At 40.1% G+C, this 21,995-nt stretch overlaps 2 protein-coding genes across 2 annotated transcripts; both read right to left on the reverse strand.

The window, feature by feature from the left end:
- Positions 1-6,977: 6,977 nt before the first annotated feature.
- Positions 6,978-14,476, reverse strand: LOC121578571 (neuritin-like). Its single transcript, XM_041892939.2, has 4 exons — positions 14,140-14,476; positions 13,948-14,037; positions 9,274-9,424; positions 6,978-8,407 (listed from the first exon to the last, which is right to left on the reverse strand). Exons 2-4 carry the CDS (start codon positions 13,997-13,999, stop codon positions 8,182-8,184), a joined length of 429 nt encoding a protein of 142 aa, XP_041748873.1. The 5' UTR covers positions 14,000-14,037; positions 14,140-14,476; the 3' UTR covers positions 6,978-8,181.
- Positions 14,477-16,066: 1,590 nt separating this feature from the next.
- Positions 16,067-20,195, reverse strand: LOC121577789 (translocon-associated protein subunit alpha). The gene is made up of 9 exons (XM_041891683.2): positions 20,056-20,195; positions 18,863-18,978; positions 18,657-18,750; positions 18,389-18,516; positions 17,917-18,051; positions 17,688-17,764; positions 17,482-17,560; positions 17,246-17,339; positions 16,067-17,019 (listed from the first exon to the last, which is right to left on the reverse strand). The coding sequence occupies exons 1-9, from the start codon at positions 20,123-20,125 to the stop codon at positions 16,949-16,951; spliced, it is 864 nt and encodes a 287-aa protein (XP_041747617.2). The 5' UTR covers positions 20,126-20,195; the 3' UTR covers positions 16,067-16,948.
- Between the last annotated feature and the right edge of the window lie 1,800 nt (positions 20,196-21,995).

A 21,995-nucleotide genomic window follows, 5' to 3' on the forward strand; every position in this document is an offset into this window, starting at 1 on the left:
TGGTTGTCATGCACATGCTTTTGGTTATGTCCTTTCCAGTTGAGAAAAATAACAACAATAACAAACTAGTCATACATGTAAATAACAGATCACCACATATGGAATTATATTTTATTCCTCATTATAGTTTGTGAGCTTGAGGGGTGAAAGGAATCAGCAATGCTCATCCATATCTCAACATTATGAAGTTAACATGACAACGCTATGGGAGCAGCAATAATCTGATAATCATTCATCGCTTAGCATGATCATATTGGTTTTAAAGTGTTGTGTGTATATGATGTGATGCTGTGGAGAGCAGATGGCCCCTCTAGGGATGGTCTGTCAGCCACCAGCTGTGTTCTGACAGGATGCTGTCACTGTGTGTGTGCCTGTGTGCTCGATGGTGCAGTGACTGCCGTCTATGGTCAAATTATACGTAAATCTACCTTAGTAAGCATGCTTAGTGCTCCTGGTTCTCTGCTGATTTTCAATGCAATTTCTCTTCTCTCATAGTCTGAAAAGCATTTTACAAATAATAGGCTATGTCAGGACCTTCTCTTCACATCACAGATTTGACTAATGTGTGACCTTAACATATACTCTGAGATTGTCTGGGATGGTTTTTCTCTCATTTTAAATTTAATGAAATCATAATTGCCTGCAGTATTGTAGATGCATTTGTTGAAAATGAGCTCTTGTTGTGGGATTAATCAATCAGCAGAGAACCAGGAGCACTCAAGGTCTAAGGCACTGCATCGCAGTGCTAGCTGTGCCACTAGAGATCCTGGTTCGAATCCAGGCTCTGCTGTAGCCGGCCGCAACCGGGAGACCAATGGGGCGGCGTACAATTGGCCCAGCGTCGTCCAGGGTAGGGGAGGGAATGGCCGGCAGGGAGGTAGCTTAGTTGGTAGAGCATGGCGTTTGCAACACCAGGGTTGTGGGTTCGATTCCCACGGGGGGCCAGTATGAAAATAAAAAAGAATAATGTATGCACTAACTGTAAGTTCGCTCTGGATAAGAGCGTCTGCTAAATGACGTAAATGTAAAAATTAATGTACTAGGCTAGATGATAAGCACTCAGGAAAGTCATGGTTCAGCTAATTTTCTTGGACTTTGTAAGGATTCTCTGTAAGTAAGTGCAATGCTGTAGTTTCCACTTCTTGCATCACTGGAACCATGTTAAGATTGTCTTCCATCAATAAGATAGATCTGAATATTCAGTCATTCATTACTTGTCATCAGATTTCTATCCACCAGAGCATTACTTGACAGTGCAGGAAGAAGTTACTTGCTGCAACATGCAATACAGACCTACAGTTGAAGTCGGAAGTTTACATACACTTAGGTTTGAGTAATTAAAACTCATTTTTCAACCACTCCACAAATTTCTTGTTAACAAACTATAGTTTTGGCAAGTCGGTTAGGACATCTACTTTGTGCTTGACACAAGTAATTTTTCCAACAATTCTTTACAGACAGATTATTTCATGTATAATTCACTGTATCACAATTCCAGTGGATCAGAGGTTTACATACACTAAATTGACTGTGCCTTTAAACAGCTTGGGAAAATTCCAGAAAATGATGTCATGGAGGTGTACCTGTGGATGTATTTCAAGGCCTACCTTTGCTTGACATCATAGGGAAATCAAAAGAAATCAGCCAAGACCTCAGAAAAATAATTGTAGACCTCCACAAGTCTGGTTCATCCTTGGGAGCAATTTCCAAATGCCTGAAGGTACCACGTTCATCTGTACAAACAATAGTACGCAAGTATAAACACCATGGGACCACGCAGCCATCATACCGCTCAGGAAGGAGACGCGTTCTGTCTCCTAGAGATGAACGTAGTTTGGTGCGAAAAGTGCAAATCAATCCCAGAACAACAGCAAAGGACCTTGTGAAGATACTGGAGGAAAGTATCTATATCCACAGTAAAACAAGTCATACATCGACACAACCGGAAAGGCCGCTCGGCAAGGAAGAAGCCACTGCTCCAAAACCGCCATAAAAAAGCCAGACTACGGTTTGAAACTGCACATGGGGACAAAGATCTTACTTTTTGGAGAAATGTCCTCTGGTCTGATGAAACAAAAATATAACTGTTTGGCCATAATGACCATCGTAATGTTTGGAGGAAAAAGGGGGTAACTTGCAAGCCGAAGAACACCATCCCAACCGTGAAGCACGGGGGTGGCAGCATCATACTGTGGTGGTGCTTTGATGCAGGAGGGACTGGTGCACTTCACAAAATAAATGGCATCATGAGGAAGGAAAATTATGTGGATATATTGAAGCAACATCTCAAGACATCAGTCAGGAAGTTAAAGCTTGGTCACAAATGGGTCTTCCAAATGGACAATAACCCAAAGCATACTTCCAAAGTTGTGGCAAAATGTCTTAAGGACAACAAAGTCAAGGTATTGGAGTGGCCATCACAAAGCCCTGACCTCAATCCTATAGAAAATTTGTGGGCAGAACTAAAAAAGCGTGTGTGAGCAAGGAGGCCTACCAACCTGACTCAGTTACACCAGCTCTGTCAGGAGGAATGGGCCAAAATTCACCCAACTTATTGTGGGAAGCTTGTGGAAGGCTACCTGAAACGTTTGACCCAAGTTAAACAATTTAAAGGCAATGCTACCAAATCCTAATTGAGTGTATGTAAACTTCTGACCCACTGGGAATGTGATGAAATAAATAAAAGCTGAAACAAATAATTCTCTCTACTATTATTCTGACATTTCACATTCTTAAAATAAAGTGGTGATCCTAACTGACCTAAGACAGGGAATTGTTACTAGGATTAAATGTCAGGAATTGTGAAAACTGAGTTGAAATGTATTTGGCTAAGGTGTATGTAAACTTCCGACTTCAACTGTACTTTCTTATTAAGTGCATTATCATTGACACAGAAGAAGTGATTGTGTGCATTGTGATGTGGGACATTGTGGGTGATGAAAACTGGACTGTAGAAATGTCAGTGACGGAGGAGGCAACATAATGAGAGGCTTACACCACCACCACACATGGATGTTAGCCTCCCATGGGGGAGTCCTGGGGTTCCTGCTGCACCCTCTGCCTCTCCCCCCACGCCCTGTGGCCAGGTGGGGGAGAACAGATGGTAGCCCACTAACAAGCGGCTGACTGCCGGCTAGGCTGTTCCATACTGGATCCAGTCCTCATTATTAGCACCTTGCCATGAGGACGACAAAAAAAAAAACATGGTGCAGGGGACAGGCATCATATCAACAAAAAGTGTATTGTGCCTAGAATCTATTCTCTATAACTGTGATAGAGCATATACTGAGTAGGAGCAAGTATGATCTTGATCTAGTAGATCCCTCTGTGGTCATGCAGGTATAAACAGAATAATATGTCATATTTCCAAACTTGATACTTTATTATTTCAAACACATTACTTTGCAATACAGTACTTAATACAATACTTAATGTAGTCTGTAGTTGGCATCTCTGAAAGACCACATACATATTGACATCTTAGTTTTTCCTGATGTAGGCCTATTTTTCTCTGCAGTAATTCTTTCAATAATCAGTCATACATATTGATATACTTAGTGTTTATGATATCTCCCTTTAATAATGTGATATTTTTCATGCTTTCGTTAGCTGCCGATCTCACGGAAATGGAAAGTAGTCGCTACCTCAAGTGTTTACCAGACATATTGCTCATGCTTTGTGAAAAGCACAACTCACAACTCTGTTTTTATTTTAAAATCGTTTTTGGACTCTTGCCACCAGGCACACAGATTGGGTGACAGAATGCTACCACAATCAGGAGCACAGACTAGGTGTGGAGGACAACCAGTACAAACATGCTGACAGAGGATAGGATGTCTCTTGGGAATGGATTTTAAACTGAATATCTAACCTAATATCTAGACACAACCATGCAGAGAGAGATCCATTCATACTATAGGTACTGTTGGAAGGGTACAAAAAAATGCATTGTTGGTTAAGGGCTTGTAAGTAAGCATTTCACTGTAATGTCTACACCTGTTTTATTTGGCGCATGTGGCAAATACAATTTGATTTGATTTGATTTGAAGAAAACAAGAACAATGTCCTGTGTGGGCTGAAGCAGTATGTGAATATTTTGACATGCTCTCTCTAGGTCAAATCCTAATTTGAGATACATGGATGTAGCTTTAGTTTAGGCGTAAATCATGCATTGTTATCAATGAGAGATTTGCACAAAAGTCTCAGCACCAAGGCCCCGATTCCGACCCAAGTTAAGCGTGCGTAAATGTAACGTAATTCTCGTTTCATGCGCTTTTCTCTTTATGCATATTCTGACCTTGAATTTAAGCATGATAATAGTACGCTATTCACCCACTATTCGTTTGAGATGGAGCTCGAATAAATGAAGGTGTGTCTACAGATACGTCGTATTCTGACCTTGACTTAATTCCACCACCTTAATGCGCGAGGAAATCATGAATAAGGTCGAGCTAACCTGACAGTTCCAAGTGGAAAAAGCATCTACTTTATTTTTTCCAATATAAAAACAGCATTCTGCATGCACTGTAATTTATATATTGTTAAGAGCTATTAATAAAAGCTAGGTAAATGAGTAATCCGTTTGGAGAAGGGGATTGTAAATACACATGGCAGTTGTTTTGGATAATATCTTCTTATGATCCCTGGAGACAAACGTGAAACCAGCCATATGGAAGCAAACTGAAAATCATATCAACATGACATGTATTGCGGCCCCTTTAACAAAGTGCAATAGGCCAAAACAATTGCTGTGTCATTATTCAGAATTGTAATTGTGTGCCCTCATAATTTGCATTGATGAAATTTGGAGATCATAGCTTATAGGCTTCTGTAGAGCTGAACCTGCCGAGTTGATGTATGCGCTTTAGAATGTTCTGATGATATGCCCACGAGAAAATATGGTGGCCAGCAAGTGGGAGGGTTTTACATTTATTCAGAGTGCGCAAGGTAGCCACACCTGCAGAGCGCGTTACGTGACTGAATAATGTAGTCTGAATATACTGGGAAGTGCGTAGGAAAGGCATACATTCCTAAGTCAGGATTCACCCCCCATTGCCTATTCAGTATGAGCGCAGTAAAGGAGAAGCTATACAATAACACTACATGTTGCTACATTTTATATTTATATTGACTCAGTTTGATGATATACAGTTAAAGTCGGAAGTTTACATACACTTAGGTTGGAGTCATTAAAACTTGTTTTTCAACCACTCCACACATTTCTTGTTAACAAACTATAGTTTTGGCAAGTCGGTTAGGACATCTACTTTGTGCATGACACAAGTAATTTTTCCAACAATTGTTTACAGACAGATTATTTCACTTATAATTCACTGTATCACAATTCCTTTGGGTCAGAAGTTTACATACTCTAAGTTGACTGTGCCTTTAAACAGCTTGGAAAATTCCAGAAAACGATGTCATGGCTTTAAAAGCTTCTGATAGGCTAATTGACATCATTTGAGTCAATTGGAGGTGTACCTGTGGATGTATTTCAAGGCCTACCTTCAAACTCAGTGCCTCTTTGCTTGACATAATCGGAAAATCAAAAGAAATCAGCCAAGACCTCAGAAAAAACCTCCACAAGTCTGGTTCATCCTTGGGAGCAATTTCCAAACACCTGAAGGTACCACGTTTATCTGTACAAACACTAGTACGCAAGTATGACTCTCGAGTGGCGCAGTGGTCTAAGGCACTGCATCGCAGTGGTAGCTGTGCCACTAGAGATCCTGGTTCGAGTCCAGGCTCTGTCGCAGCCGGCCGCGACCGGGAGACCCATGGGCGGCGCACAATTGGTCCAGCGTCGTCCAAGGTAGGGGAGGGTTTGGCTGGTAGGGATGTGGGTTCGTTTCCCACGGGGGGCCAGTATGAAAAAAAAAAAAAAATACATGTATGCATTCACTAACTGTAAGTTGCTTTGGATAAGAGCGTCTGCTAAATGACTAAAATGTAAAACGTAAGTATAAACACCATGGGACCACGCAGCCGTCATACCGCTCAGGAAGGAGACGCGTTCTGTCTCCTAGAGATGAACGTAGTTTGGTGTGAAAAGTGCAAATCAATCCCAGAACAACAGCAAAGGACCTTGTGAAGATACTGGAGGAAACAGGTACAAAAGTATCTATATCCACAGTAAAACGAGTCCTATATCGACATAACCTGAAAGGCCGCTCAGCAAGGAAGAAGCCACTGCTCCAAAACCGCCATAAAAAAGCCAGACTACGGTTTGCAACTGCACATGGGGACAAAGATTGTACTTTTTGGAGAAATGTCCTCTGGTCTGATGAAACAAAAATATAACTGTTTGGCCATAATGACCATCGTTATGTTTGGAGGAAAAAGGGGGTTGCTTGCAAGCCAAAGAACACCATCCCCACCGTGAAGCACGGGGGTGGCAGTATCATGCTATGGGGGTGCTTTGCTACAGGAGGGACTGGTGCACTTCACAAAATAGATGGCATCATGAGGAAGGAAAATTATGTGGATATATTGAAGCAACATCTCAAGACATCAGTCAGGAAGTTAAAGCTTGGTCACAAATGGGTCTTCCAAATGGACATTGACCCAAAGCATACTTCCAAAGTTGTGGCAAAATGTCTTAAGGACAACAAAGTCAAGGTATTGGAGTGGCCATCACAAAGCCCTGACCTCAATCCTATAGAACATTTGTGGGCAGAACTGAAAAGGCGTGTGCGAGCAAGGAGGCCTACAAACCTGACTCAGTTACACCAGCTCTGTCAGGAGGAATGGGCCAAAATTCACCCAACTTATTGTGGGAAGCTTGTGGAAGGCTACCCAAAACGTTTGCCCAAGTTAAACAATTTAAAGGCAATGCTACCAAATACTAATTGAGTGTATGTAAACTTCTGACTCACTGGGAATGTGATGAAAGAAATAAAAGCTGAAATAAATCATTCTCTCTACTATTACTCTGACATTTCACATTCTTAAAATAAATTGGTGATCCTAACTGACCAAAGACAGGATTTTTTTATTGAGTTTAAATGTATTTGGCTAAGGTGTATGTAAACTTCCGACTTCAACTGTATTACAGCTGTTGACAAAATCAAATACTGTAATGCATTGAGGCATTAGGGCTAACAATGCAGGGTGGTGCCCTATGAGAATCCTATGACTTAAGTCCAATATATTTTAGCTTCCATAATAAAGTGAATATTTGTGGCATTACCTCATCTTTATTTCTACTCAGTATGCTGTGTGTTTTGTGTAAAGGTGAATGTGCTTTGAAGTGAACTATGTACAATTGTGTATTGTTGTGGAGTCAATGATATAAAATAAATTGACAGCCAAACACTTGGACTTCCATACAAGACACAGGTTCATAAAACAACACTGAACATTCTCACATAACCAGCGACCATTTTCAGGTACAATAACTAGTTGGCAAGAGAGAAACTAACTAGACTGTTGTGCTTCATCCACAATTACTAACAATAAATTAGGCATTTTACTGTAAGGTGCATAATAAAGCAAGGAATTATATTTTCAGTTAAGAGCATTAGCTACCTCAACAATTTTTTACAATATTTTCAGTTAAGAGCATTACCTGACTTTAACAGCACCTACTGTCTAACAGGATGACCAAAGAAACAGTTTAACAGAGCATAAATATAGAAAATACCTTTTTGGTGTCATTATAGCAGCCATGCAACTCCAACCATATGGGGCTGGTGTGTAGTGGTCAAAAGGTCATTGTTTATATAGAATTCACTTGATTGTCAACAAAACCGACCAATTGCTTTAAAATTGCTTTTTTTCATAGGCGTATACTGTTGTAGGTAATTTCATTACAATTGCTTGGGTCTTGGGTGTTTATGTTTACCCAGACTCATAGATATTGATGACATTAACATCTAAGGCCCTGATAACATAACCCTATATTTACCTAGTGCCATAGACATCTATGGTGGGTAACCCAGAGCTATAGGTATCCATCCATCTCTCCATAGACATCAATGGCTCTGTGATATCATAGCCTTCTGATTACCCAGTACTATAGATATCTATGGTGTCTCCATAGAGACTTGGCTCTGTGTGCTAACCTAATCTTCGATCCATATCCCCTCTCTACTCACTGATCTTCTCTCTACTCACCCCACCTCGGGGATTGTGAGAGCGCATGGGGGTGGGAGCGAGGAGGAGGAGGGAGGCATCCCCCACCTATGTGGAGGGCCAGATGGGCCCTCCCAGGATCAGCAAGCCCAGGAGCAGCAGGGGTAGAGGCGAGCGCAGGCTGGGGGCCGAGCTGGGGCTGCACAGGTCAAAGAGGCTGCCCTGGAAGCGGATCTTCCTGGAGTCTTCTCTTAGGGTCTCCCAGATGGAGCCCACCTCCTCCTGACACCTGGACAGTGCCGTCAGGGCACACGTGTGGAACGCCTCCCAGTGGCTAGGTGTGAAAGATCAATCAATAAATCAGTCAAATTTATTTTATAAAGCCCTTTTTACATCAGCAGTTGTCTCAAAGTGCTTTACAAGAGGGTCTTTCCACAATTACACTACCTGTTTCATATTTGACATTAAAACATGCCATTGGTTTTCAATCTATTGGATTTAAGAATGTCATTACTTTGATTTATCTGGCACTTTAATCGCCTCACATGCCAGGCTTCAAAGCTCACCTGTAACACACATGGCTGAAAGTGTGTTTTACATGAGTATTTTTGGTTTATTATTGTTTTGCATTGTTGTTTTTATACAAGTGTCCAGCGATACTGTAACAGATTTTATTCTAGCGTTTTGCAAGATCAACCCTCCTTTATTTTGTAGCCACAGAAATTAGATTAGAAAAAAGAGCTGATGCTGCACAGGGACATGTTTCACCCGGAGAAGGCAAGGCCTGTGTAAGCTTTAGGCAGTAATATACTGTACTATGTATTGGAATGCACTCAGTAACAATAAAAAAAAAAGATGGCCTCTGAGTTTCATTACTGCTGCAGCAAAGTCATTAATTATTCAGTACAGTGGCTCAGTGTTTCAGCACCATTCACTTCTGCTATCTTCCTCGGAGGTTACAGCATCTCTCTCTTCTCTCCACTGTTCTTACGCAAGGTACACACCTCACTGGATTTAGATACTAGATCTTATATGCACAAGCAGAAGGAGACTGCATGAAAAAATACAGACGCTGTTTTATACGTTCTGCTTACGGTCGTAAGAGTAATCAGGTCCCATGAGATCCTGGTGCACTGCAAACACAGATGTACAGTAAGTGCAGCTACATTGCACACACGCACACACACACACCCCTCTCACCTACACACAACTTCCACTCCCATCTCGCTGGTCACGTTCTCCTGGTAGTTATCCATGCCCTCCCCCAGCTCCAGAACACAGTCAGAGAAGTCCCTGTAAATATTCTCACACTTCACATCCGCCACTGAGACTCTTGCCACAGCCAGGGACACTGCAAAACACACACAGAGAGAAAAAGACGTCCAAATGCATTAAGGAAAGAAAGACCATTATATTGCCCGTTGTGAAAAAAATCATACTGTATGCATAGGGTACATATCCTGTTTATTCTTTTTTATCATAAGTTGTATTATACATTTCAGGCATTGCACTTACAGAGGCCAAATATAATTGTTTTATGTCATAATAGAATAACAATAGGCTATAGTATCATCTTTATCTAGATCAGTGGATGCTAGAGGAGCTATAGGAGGACAGGCTCATTGTAATGGCTGGAATGCAGTAAATGGAACAGAGTCAAACATGTGGTTTCCATATGTTTGATGTGTTTGATACCGTTTCATTTATTCCATTCCAGCCATTACAATGAGCCCATCCTCCTATAGCTCCTCCCACCAGCCTCCACTGATCTTTATCTATCTCCCTGTTTGAAGCAAAGAGTGTCTTCTGAAACAAATGGGAGGATGCCAAAAGTAGGTCACCCTCCTTCTTTGTTGTTCTTGGAGTTAAAATGGAGGAAACAGAGACATAACAGCTCTCAACATCCCTCCCAGTAAGTTTGGCTAACGTTTTTCTTCCAGTCTTTCCAAATGGCCTCTCAATGTAGTTTTAATGACGAGATTGCATTAGAGATATTTGGCCTCCTGTGATTTAGAGATACTTCAAAGGGTGGATGATTCCATCAGCAGATATGCTCCTGAGTGGCGCAGTGGTCTAAGGCACTGCATCGCAGTGCTAACTGTGCCACTAGAGATCCTGGTTCGAATCCAGGCTCTGTCGCAGCCGGCCGCTACCAGGAGACTCATGGGCGGCGCACAATTGGCCCAGCGTTGTCCAGGGTAGGGGAGGGAATGGCCGGCAGGGATGTAGCTCAGTTGATAGAGCATGGCGTTTGCAATGCCAGGGTTGTGGGTTCGATTCCCACGGGGGGCCAGTATAAAAAAAATATGTATTCACTAACTGTAAGTCGCTCTGGATAAGAGCGTCTGCTAAATGACTTAAATGTAAAAATGTTGTCAATTGATATAATCAGCATAGGCTACCTGTGAGATTGATTCATGTCACAATTCTCTCCCATCTACCTCTTCCCTCCCACCCACTTATTGATTGCTTAGGCTCAGGGATAAGGTGTCCAAGGCCACTATTACAGCATAGAAAACATTGAAGTATATCAGGGCATGGGTTATATTGGGATTCTGAGGATAGAGCAACTGCCCCTAGATTTGGTTGCTTTGCCTGGATCATTTTCAAGAAATCTATTACATTTCCAAGTCCCACTGCACATTCAATCCATTGCCCCCTCCCCAAATACATCCCTGGCTAGAGGTAAAGTAGGCAGTGGTTATACAGTGGGTATCATAAGTATTCACCCCCCTTGAATTTTTTCACATTTGTTGCATTATAAAGTGGGATTGAAATAGATGTAATTGTACTTTTTTGTTATTGATGAAAGTGAAAAGAATATTCTACAGATGTTTACAAATTAATAACAATTAAATAACTTAAACATAGTTGTTGCATAAGTATTCACCCCCTTTGTTTAGGGAAGCCTAAATTAGTTCAGGAGTACAATTTGGCTTAACAAATCACATAATGTTACATGGACTCACTCTGTATGAAATAATAGGGGTTGACATGATTTTTTAATGACTACCCCTTCCTCTGTCCCCCATATATACAACATCTGTAAGGTCCCTCAGTCAAGTATTGAATTTCAAGCACAGATTAAACTACAAAGAGCAGGGAGCTTTGCCAAAACCTCATAAAGAAGGGCAGTGATTGGTAGATGGGTAACAATGACAAATCAGACATTGAATATCTCTTAAAGCATGGTCAAGTTAGTAATTATGCTGTGGATGAGGTTTTAAACCACCCAGACATATCAAAGATACTGTCGTCCTTCTGAACTGAGCTGCAGGACAGGAAGGAAACTGCTCAGGGATGTCACCATGAGGACATTGGTGATTTTAAAACAGCTACAGAATTGGATGGCTGTGATGGGAGAAAACTAAGGATAAATCAACAACATTGTAGTGACTCCACAATAATGACTAAATGACAGAGTGAAAAGAAGAATGCAAATATTCCAAAACATGCATATTGTATGCAACAAGGCACTAAAGTAATACTGAAAGAAAAACACAGCAAAGGAGTACAATTTTTGGCCTAAATGTAAAACCTTATGTTTGTATCAAATCCAACACAATACATCACTGAGTACCTGCCTCCTTATTTTCAAGCATGGTGGTGGCTGCATCATGGTATGAGTATGCTTGACATCAGCAAAGACTGGGGAGTTTTTCAGGATAAAAAGAAACGGGATGGAGCTCAGAACAGACCAAATCCTAGAGGAAAACCTGCTTCAGTCAGCTTTACACCAGACACTGGGAGAGGAATTCACTTTTCAGCAGGACAATAACCAACAACACAATGCCAAATCTACAATGGAGTTCCTTACCAAGAAGATAGTGAATGTTCCTGAGTGGCCAAGTTACAGTTTTGAGTTAAATCTGCTTGAAAATCTTTGGCAAGACTTGAAAATAGCTGCCTAGCAATTATCCCCAACACCTTGACAGAGCTTTGAAAATGAATAATGAGCAAATATTGGATTGTGCAAAGCTTTTAGAGACTTACCCAATAAGACTCACAGCTGTAATCGCTGCCAAAGGTGTTCCTAACATGTATTGACCAAGGGGGGTGAATACTTATCTAATCAAGGTATATTAGTGTTTTATTTTTCATTAATCTTCATTAAGTATTTAGTGTAGATTGTTGACAGAAAATTACTATTAAATCCATTTTAATCCCAATTTGTAACACAATAAAATGTGAAGAAATCCAAAGGGGGTGAATACTTATGATACCCACTATATTACTATTCGTTCAATATGAATAGCTATAGTACACCAATATGATTCAGCTTGCACAGGCTCATGAAGTTTAAAACCAGGATTTTCTGTTTAATTTATCAGGATGGAAAGTGTTTGTGCATACACATACTGTATGTGCATACATTGCATAAGTCCCTATGTTTTGAGTGAATGCATGGGGTGGTGACTTTATTGAATTAAAAAGAACGCCATTGCCAGATATAGGGTAGTGACAACACAATACTTTTAAATAATTGTTGTTATTTGGTTTCAATTATTTGAACATGAATGCATGCTTAATACAGAGGTGCCATGCCCATAGGGGGCACAGGGGCACATGCCCCTTCAGATTTGTCCTCTTAAAAAAAGAAATATATATATATAATAATAATATACATTTTGTTTCGCTCTGTAATACTACTGGCCACCTAGCAATTTTATGACGTTGGCTTTAGCTAGCCCAGATAGGTTCCCAATATCCCAACCTCATAACTAGCTACCATGAAGCCATTTCATGCTATCAATCAAGCAGCATACCCCTGCTGACTTGCCACTGAAGCTAAGCAGGATTGGTCCTGATGGGAGACCAGATGTTGCTGGAAGTGGTGTTGGAGGGCCAGTAGGAGGCACTCTTTCCTCTGATCTAAAAAAAGATCCCAGGGCAGTGATTGGGGACATTGCCCTATGTAGGGTGGTGTCTTTCGGATGGGACTCTCTGTGGTCACTAAAAGATCCAATGGCACTTATTGTAAGAGTAGGGGTGTTAACCCTGGTGTCCTGGCTAAATTCCCAATCTGGCCGTCATACCATCATGGCCACCTAATCATCCCTAGCTTCCAATTGGCTCATTACTCTCCCCTGTAACTATTCTGCGGCTCATTGCTGTAAATTAGAATGTGTTCTCATTCAATTTACCTGGTAAAATAAGGACAAAATTAAATAGCTGCCATGCCTGCTGGCAAGGTTGGTAGACTTCAGAAAAGCAAGCAATTGCTAAATGTACTGAATAAGACTCACATTCCTTTCAATATTTTACCCAGATTTTACCAGAGAAGCAGAGAAGCATATTTAGTTTATTTAAAAAAATAACCAACAGTCAGGAGGATACAGCTCAAGAGGTAAACTTAAATATGCAGAGAATTTTTATTATTTTTATTTTCTACATAGAATTAAGCATAATGATTATGGCTCTAGATTGCAGGAAGAAAATGTTTAAGGTGTTTGAAAAATACAAAATTTTCCAACTTCAGGATGGGGCCTAGACCCCCTCCGGTCCACCCTCCAGCCATCCTCAGTACTTTGTGCCCCCAAACCAGCACAACACTGCAAGTCTATTTCTGGTCAAATATAATTCAAGCACTCCAAAATCTAACTGCACACACCTGAGGGACGATGCGTTATCGATAAGCACTTAAAATATGAAAAAGGCTTGGCACTATCAAATAGTAGGCTACAACTCTATTCTCACCCTGCATGCAACATCTTCATTTAGCCTACACCCTTAGTTAATAAAATATTACGTTTCATCCAACATATTATAAAAACAGAGCCAAGACAGTTGTGTCGAAAAATCATTCAATATGACAAAATATTATTCTACCAATAAATAAATATGTATCTAAAACGATAATTTAACCCGTCTTACCTAATGCAATAAATGCACAAAATATTAGAATCTTCGCTGACGTAAATCCCATATCCCATATCAAACCCAGTGGAGGGTGCCTCGCGCCATCTGTGGGATCCAACAAAGTCGCTCATAAATTGAGAAAAAAAATCAAAGCGAAGTAAGATGAATCGATCAAGATAAATGACTTGTGACGTCCTATCTGGTTACCATGAGGTGATTGACATTTGCAGTATCAGTTGCAGTTTATTCTCGATCCAAACCATGATAACAACCGTGACGTTACCTAACCTGCCCCTCTCGTGCGTGCTTCGTCTCAGAGCGCTTCTCTCACCTCATCGACGCTCTTCGCCAGAGATACGTTTAGTGCCATCCCATGTCTCTCATTTGCTGACAGACAAATAGCCCATTGGTACATATGGACAGTCTCCTCTCTCAATCAGATCCCTTGTTTATCTGACATCAGTCATCTTTTACTTCTCTGAGAATAATGTTGAGCAAAATCAAAAGACCAAATAAAGTGCTTATTTCAGAGCTTCATAAATTGTGGCATGAAATCAAATGTATTTGTCACATGCTCCGAATACAACAGGTGTAGACTTTACCATGAAATGCTTACTTCAGAGCCCTTTCCCAACAATACAAAGTTAAAAAGTAAGACAATTATAAAAAATAAAAAAGGAAATAGAAACACAATAAAATAACAAGGCTGTATACAGTACAAGGAGTATGCTGTTAATGTGCTGGGGCACGAGGTAGTTGAGGTGATTGAGGTAATATGTACACTACCATTCAAAAGTTTGGGGTCACTTAGAAATGTCCTTGTTTTCGAAAGAAAAGCAATTTTTTTGTCCATTTAAAATAACATCAAATTGATCAGAAATATAGTGTAGACATTGTTAATGTTGTAAATGGCTATTGTAGCTGGAAACAGCTGATTTTTTGTGTGATATCTACATATGCGCACAGAGGCCCATTATCAGCAACCATCAGTCCTGTGTTCCAATGGCTCTAATCAGAATAGAAAGAGGAGTGGGAGGCCCCGGTACACAACTGAGCAAGAGGACAAATACATTAGAGTGTCTAGTTTGAGAAACAGCCATATCTCAGACTGGCCAATAAAAATAAAAGATTAAGATGGGCAAAAGAACACAGACTCTGCCTAGGTCAGCATCCCGGAGTCGCCTCTTCACTGTCGACGTTGAGACTGGTGTTTTGCGGGTACTATTTATTGAAGCTGCCAGTTGAGGACCTGTGAGGCGTCTGTTTCTCAAACTAGACACTAATGTATTTGTCCTCTTGCTCAGTTGTGCACCGGGGCCTCCCACTCCTCTTTCTATTCTGGATAGAGCCAGTTTACGCTTTTCTGTGAAGGGAGTAGTACACAGCATTGTACGAGATCTTCAGTTTCTTGGCAATTTCTCGCATGGAATAGCCTTCATTTCTCAGAACAAGAATAGACTGACGAGTTTCAGAAGAAAGTTATTTGTTTCTGGCCATTTTGAGCCTGTAATCGAACCAACAATTGCTGATGCTCCAGATACTCAACTAGTCTCAAGAAGGCCAGTTTTATTGCTTATTTAATCAGCACAACAGTTTTCAGCTGTGCTAACATAATTGCAAAAGGGTTTTCTAATGATCAATCAGCCTTTTAAAATGATAATCTTGGATTATCGAACACAACGTGCCATTGGAACACAGGACTGATGGTTACTGATAATGGGCCTCTGTACGCCTATGTAGATATTCCATTAAAAATCAGCCGTTTCCAGCTACAATAGCCATTTACAACATTAACAATGTCTACACTGTATTTCTGATCAATTTGATGTTATTTTAATGGACAAAAAATTGCTTTTCTTTCGAAAACAAGGACATTTAAGTGACCCAAACTTTTGAACGGTAGTGTACATGTAGGTAAAAGTGACTAGGCTATCAGGATAGATAATAAACAGAGTAGCAGCAGTGTGAAGAGTGTGAAAGAGTGAGTGTGGCATCAATATGCATGTGTGTGTGAGCGTATGTAGTTTGTGTGTGTATGTGTGTGTTGGAGTGTCAGCGTAGTATGTGTGTGTGGGTAAAAAAAAAAAGATAATTACCTTAACTTTTAGGGGAAAGTGAACACATTTGTTCTCCGGATTTTTTACCTTTTATTTTTGTAGAAAAAAATTACAGAATTCAATCAGTTACATTTATTGTAGTATGGTTTGGGAGAAAATGAAACCTGACACTGACAGCAAGTAATTTGTCAAATGCATTTGTATCATTCACATTTAACAATGTAACCTGGTAGCCGATGGCCTTTTCTTTCAAAATCCTCTTCACTGAGCCTTTCAAAGCATCTTTATGATATTCCAAAGTATGACACTGAAAAACCTGGTCCACATGAACAAGGAAAACTTTCCCTTGGAGGAACTTGGAGACCCTTTTGGTCACTATCTCAATTCCTGACTGTGCAGACAAGGAGTCAGCCACTAAGGCACTCCCTGTCAGCCACTAAGGCACAGAATGAAATATAACTAAATGATCAATATCGTAATACTTCAGGAATAGATTTTGTTTGAAATATTTGGTGTAGCATTATAGCTTTCTTTGGCAGGTCTAAAACTCCCCAAGTCTTCCCCATGTCTTTCATGGAGCTGGCATGGTGATTCAATTACTCAGTCTTTAGTCTCATATCAGTCCTTTAGTGTTTCAACCACACAGTGATAAGAAAACAAGTTCCTTTAATAAAAGACATGTGGGCCAAATTTGCACAATTATGACCATGTCCAACTAGAGTGGTGTCTAAATGGGACACATTCGTGACACCAGTGTCTTCAGTCCAAGAACCCTCGACATTGAGACATTAGGTGTAGGCCTATGTATCAGCGGCAAAAAGCTTGGGTAACTAACTAGGTCCACTCAGAGGTTGAGCAGAGATTGATGGTGTTGACGGTTGTTGGAGGTTGTGATGACATGGGCCTTGAACATGGGCCTGGTGGACATTGATATGAAGATTGCCGGATCATGGAATGGTTTACTGATCTACTCCCGCCGCTCTCTTGGTGCGTTTCCTTGGGGAGGCTTTAGGGGATGCCGATGCCTTGCCTGTAAGAGAGAGAGCGACAAAGAGAGTAAGAGAGAGAGAGAGATGGTCAAAATAGCCATTTGAGTTGATATTAATCTTTGTACAGACGAGATAAAAACAGAGGATGCCTTTTCAAGTACACTTCCAAAAAAGTGGTTGTTATAAGCAGAGTTTGAATTTGTCTTCCTGCACTCAGGAAGAAAAGCTATGAGAGAGTATTAAAGCTCATGACAAAGCTCAACTTACTCATGATGTTGAGGGTCTCTTGGGGAATCCAGCTTATGTCCACACCGTTCATCCCACCAGTGCCTGTCTCCACCTTCACTGGGAGCCTCTTCCTCTGCACAACATAGATCAAAAGTCATCACTTCATTCACCCTGGTGCTCATTTTGAATGTAACATTTACCACCATATGTAAAGAGGTGGAGATATTTTAGACTATCACAATTTAGATTCATGAAATGTTGAAGAAGACTTGTACCGTCCTAGACTCCAGCACCTGGTACATGCCAAAGACCGCCAAGACAACCAATCCAGTCAGGAAGATATACATGAATATTCTGGAGGAGAAACATGTCATACTATAAAAATGTGTTACCATATTTAAACAAATGTACTTAAAACATGAATGAATGTAACCAAATATTGGCATAAAAATAGAATTGATGTATGCAAAGAAATGCATACGTCTCTCCATCCAGTCCCTCCTCCAGCTCAACAATAGTGACAGTCTGGTTGTAAATGGCTGTCTGGAAACCGTTGCCCTGCGGAACAGTCAAAACACAAGATCAGCGCCTAAGCCTCAGGCCATACATTCCAAGGAATTTCTGAACCTGGTCAACAACCCATGTGAGCTGGGCATCCTGAAGATGCAAAACACTCTAATAATAAAAACAATCAATCAATCTAGTCTCACCTCACTGTCCTGGTAATTGAGTAGGATAACCAGGCCGAAGGGACGACCAGCCATAGGCTGAGCAGGGATGAAGGAGTACTCAAAGGAGGCCTGCTTCTGGGGCTGGACCACGGTGCTCAGGGGCAAGGCTGTGAACTAGATACCAAAAACAGCTTGTCTACTTTTCTGATCAACAATGGCAGAAAGTTCCCAGTACTACATTTTACAGGGCATTCCATGTATATTTGGTAAATACAACACACTGTTTTTGAACTAACTGTCATCTATCATGGGTAATACATACGTTATCGGGTTTGTAAAGGCTTGATAAAAAGTTACTATTCTTGTAATTGTTAGTTAATAAATTGTAAGTAAACAGATTACAAACCCCATTATAATGTATAGTGTTACAGAATCATGTGTGTTTTCAAGGGGACTTTCTATTCCTCAGATGAGGCATGCAGGCATCACTCATCCGAAAGCCCAGACTCACGTTCTGGATGTAGAACTGGAAGTCCTGAGGGTAACGGAAGGAGGCCTCCAAGGAATGGACAGTGAAATCCTGGCTTCCCTTGTTGGTGAAACCCACCAGGAACTTCACAATCTCATTGGCTGGGAACTCTGGATAGAGGGCACAAAGATATACAAATTAAACCATTGATGTGAATGAATAATTACATTCCATGCTGTCTCTTTCATTTACAATGAATGACTGAGTGTAAAATGATATGAAAGTCTTCATCAAGGAAGAGAAGACCAACCTTCCCCAGTCACAAAGACAATGGTGGTGTCAGCATCAGGGTGAGAGGTTACATCTCCAACTGCAGCATCTTCATCTAAGTCATCTTCTGTTTCCTGAGAGATTTCAAAATATCAAATCAAATAGCAATATGTCAAACAACTGTCTGGTTCATTTGGCAGGGACAATAGAAGCCGCTTTCATCCCAGTTCGACCAACGTCACATACTGAGCCTGGGACCTGATCTTCCTCCACCAGCACCTCATCCTCTTCCTCTTCCTCCTCCTCGACTGTTGAATCTGGGGAAATGTCCTCTGCAGACTCAGAGTCTGCAGATACTTGGCCTGTCCAAACAGAGAGAAGAATCCATTAGCAATGTGTGCGTTTTAACACATACACATAACATAAATTGCTATAATAGATTATGATAATTGTGATGAGAAACTAGTCAACTCGCCACCTGTTAAAAAGGCCAGGCCTCTCAACCTAACATTACCCCTAGTTTGTCCATCTTCACTAAAAATACACATAGGATACAATGGATCAAATAAATGTAAAATAGTGACACTACTAAATAGATACAAGTGATCATGAAAATAGATTAGTTAATTTGTGCTCCTTCACAAAGAATGTGTAGCCTAAAGACTAAAACTAGGTCATGTTATGCTTCATGATTGGTAGGCCTGATTAATCGAAAATGCAGGATACATTGCAAAACCAATCATTTAGTAGTAGGCCTGCCCTATTGTATCAATTGGAACACTATGTAACAGGGAAAGCTACAATCTAACAGTCAGCGCCTCAGCACTGGTGTTCCAATGTATAAATACGGTACTAACGGAACGATGATCCTAGGACACGTCACCATAGAAAAAAGGGGAACCCAGAGTAGAGATTACCGTTCTCCTAGTTGGCAGCACGATCGCGGATTTTATTTCCTTCTTTTTTTTCTTCTATCTAAATAAGAGTCCTCCAGCAAAGACATGCTAAACTTTGGGAATATCACAGAATACTAGTTGTGTAGAGCAACAATATTGCCTACCAGACACATTTTGTCTTGAAAAATTAGTATTTTTGTTTCTCCATGCAAGGTTCTTTTTGTCTTTCACCACACAATTACATCTATGGAAATGTAACATTTGCATAAACATGCGAGGTATCAACATGCCTATATTGAAAGCTTCCCAAAGTTTTATGTTCCTGCTATAATTTTATGTTAAATGCATTTGTTTACTTAATTGATCAAATATGGATATTGAGCACGAAGCTTTCAGACAATGCAGTCTTCAAACTTTAAATATCACTGAATGAAAAACTGCGTTATGCCACGTCAATGTTAACTTTGCTAACGTTTCATTATTGCAATGACCTCTGGACTGCTGGAGTGACGAATACAAATTCAGAAGGCTAAAATGACTTACCGAAGGATATCAGGCTACATGGGAAAGCCATGAGAAAAAGTATAAGTATTTTTGATCCGAAATTGAACATTTTGCTGCTGTCAAGTTCGTAGCTTGCTACATACACATGAGCACTCAGGAAAAGGAAGAACTGTTAGAGAAGACGTGGGATAAGAGAGTTTTAAGACACGCCCATACTATGAACGTATAGGGATTGTCAAAATGTTTAGGAGAAAATGATTGAATCAACAACAACAACAAAAACATTTAACTTTACATGAACCATTCTTCCATAATCGATAATTAAATTAACTTATGTTTGTGGGGTATTTCTCAGTATAGTTAACCATTGCAGATAATTTTAGGCCAACGTTGCCTAAATAATTACAATACTTTTTAAATATTTGCAGACACTTTATAATTTCATTTTTTTTTGCACACTAGCAAGCACATTAGTACATTTCCCAAAACGTACAAACAAAAAATTAGTCAGAATCTTTCAGACAAAAATAAAGCGCTGCTGCATCCCTTGATATAAAACTCATACATATTATTCTCTCTCTTTTGCGCATTACCAAAATGTGGCTCAGCATGAGTTGTTTTCATAGGAAGGATTGTGGTTTTCTGCAGATTGCCCTGCTGATGCACAAAAGAACATGACAAGCTAACATCCTGCAGCAAACTCCCAGAAAGAACCCTAGATTAACCTGCATCACTAAAACCAACACCTTAAAATACAAATATAATAGTTTAGTACAGAATTACGTTTCAATATAATTACATATTGGGTCAATCTTTTAGAAAGTCACAGGGAGGGATTTATTATTTTAATTTTTAATTTTTCTCAAGCGAGTCTCTGAATTTATCAGGCGTATAAACTCGCTATCATGGCAAGCAGCTGTAACAGCAGCACTCAAACAACAGGTAAGTCTGATCTATTTTAACTCACAATATTGTGGTGTCCTTTTTAAAAGCTTGTTTGAAGTTAGACAATATTTTATTATCATCAAGAGGTCAAAAAGGTCAAATGTACATGCCATAAAAAAAACGATGAAACTCAAAACTCTTCAGGCTCAAAGACTGGTGTCAGTGTTACATTTTTAAATGTATTATGCAGTGTAATCAAAATGAACCCACACACTGTTGTAGGCTCCCAAACGACATGTGGGAGCCTACAACAGTGTGTGGGTTCATTTAGTTTACTTTGAACTATTTATTCATTTCAGTGTCTTCTGGAGCTATATACATATTACACATGACAAGCCATCTTGAAAAAAAAATATTGAAAGAAAGATGAATACCCACACACTATTCCATGCACCTGACGTTTTATTGTGCAAAATTTCGACACGAAAGTCTTTATCAGACTTGCCATCAAATCTTGTCAGCCCAATGCAAAGAAAACAATGTATACTAACGGTTATACACCTGTTCTCTTTCTTGTTGTTGTTCTCCCCATAGTTTTGGGTATTTTCTGCGGGTCTTTTGAGCTGTGGATCCTACTGGCAGTTGTCAGCACAATGTTGGTCTTTACAGTGTGCTGGAATATTCTTTGCTGTATCGCAACACATTGTACAGGTAAGACTGAAGTCAAAAGTTAACACTATCTCTGATTTAAAAGAAAAAACTGACAGAGAACACTATTTTGTTGTTACAGATAAAGGAAATACATTTCTGCCCCGCTTCAGAAGGAGGTGTGTATCGCCTACAAGCAATTTTTTAATCTGTGCTCAAATCCATTTACAGATCATCTGATCATATTCTTGGTTTTGTACCTGACTTGCATATCATAGACCACCTTTTGCAAAACTTTAAATACATATGTCATCAGTGAATACAAAATTCACTGTTAAGTGCTTTGTTCACAGAATATTAACACATTGTTTTTGTCAGAAGAGAAATGTATGCAATTGTGTTCACTGTTTCCGGCAATCAGTAAACTCTAAATCACCCCATCAGTG

This window comes from Coregonus clupeaformis, unplaced genomic scaffold, assembly GCF_020615455.1.
Source record: "Coregonus clupeaformis isolate EN_2021a unplaced genomic scaffold, ASM2061545v1 scaf0043, whole genome shotgun sequence".
Lineage (NCBI taxonomy): Eukaryota > Metazoa > Chordata > Actinopteri > Salmoniformes > Salmonidae > Coregonus > Coregonus clupeaformis.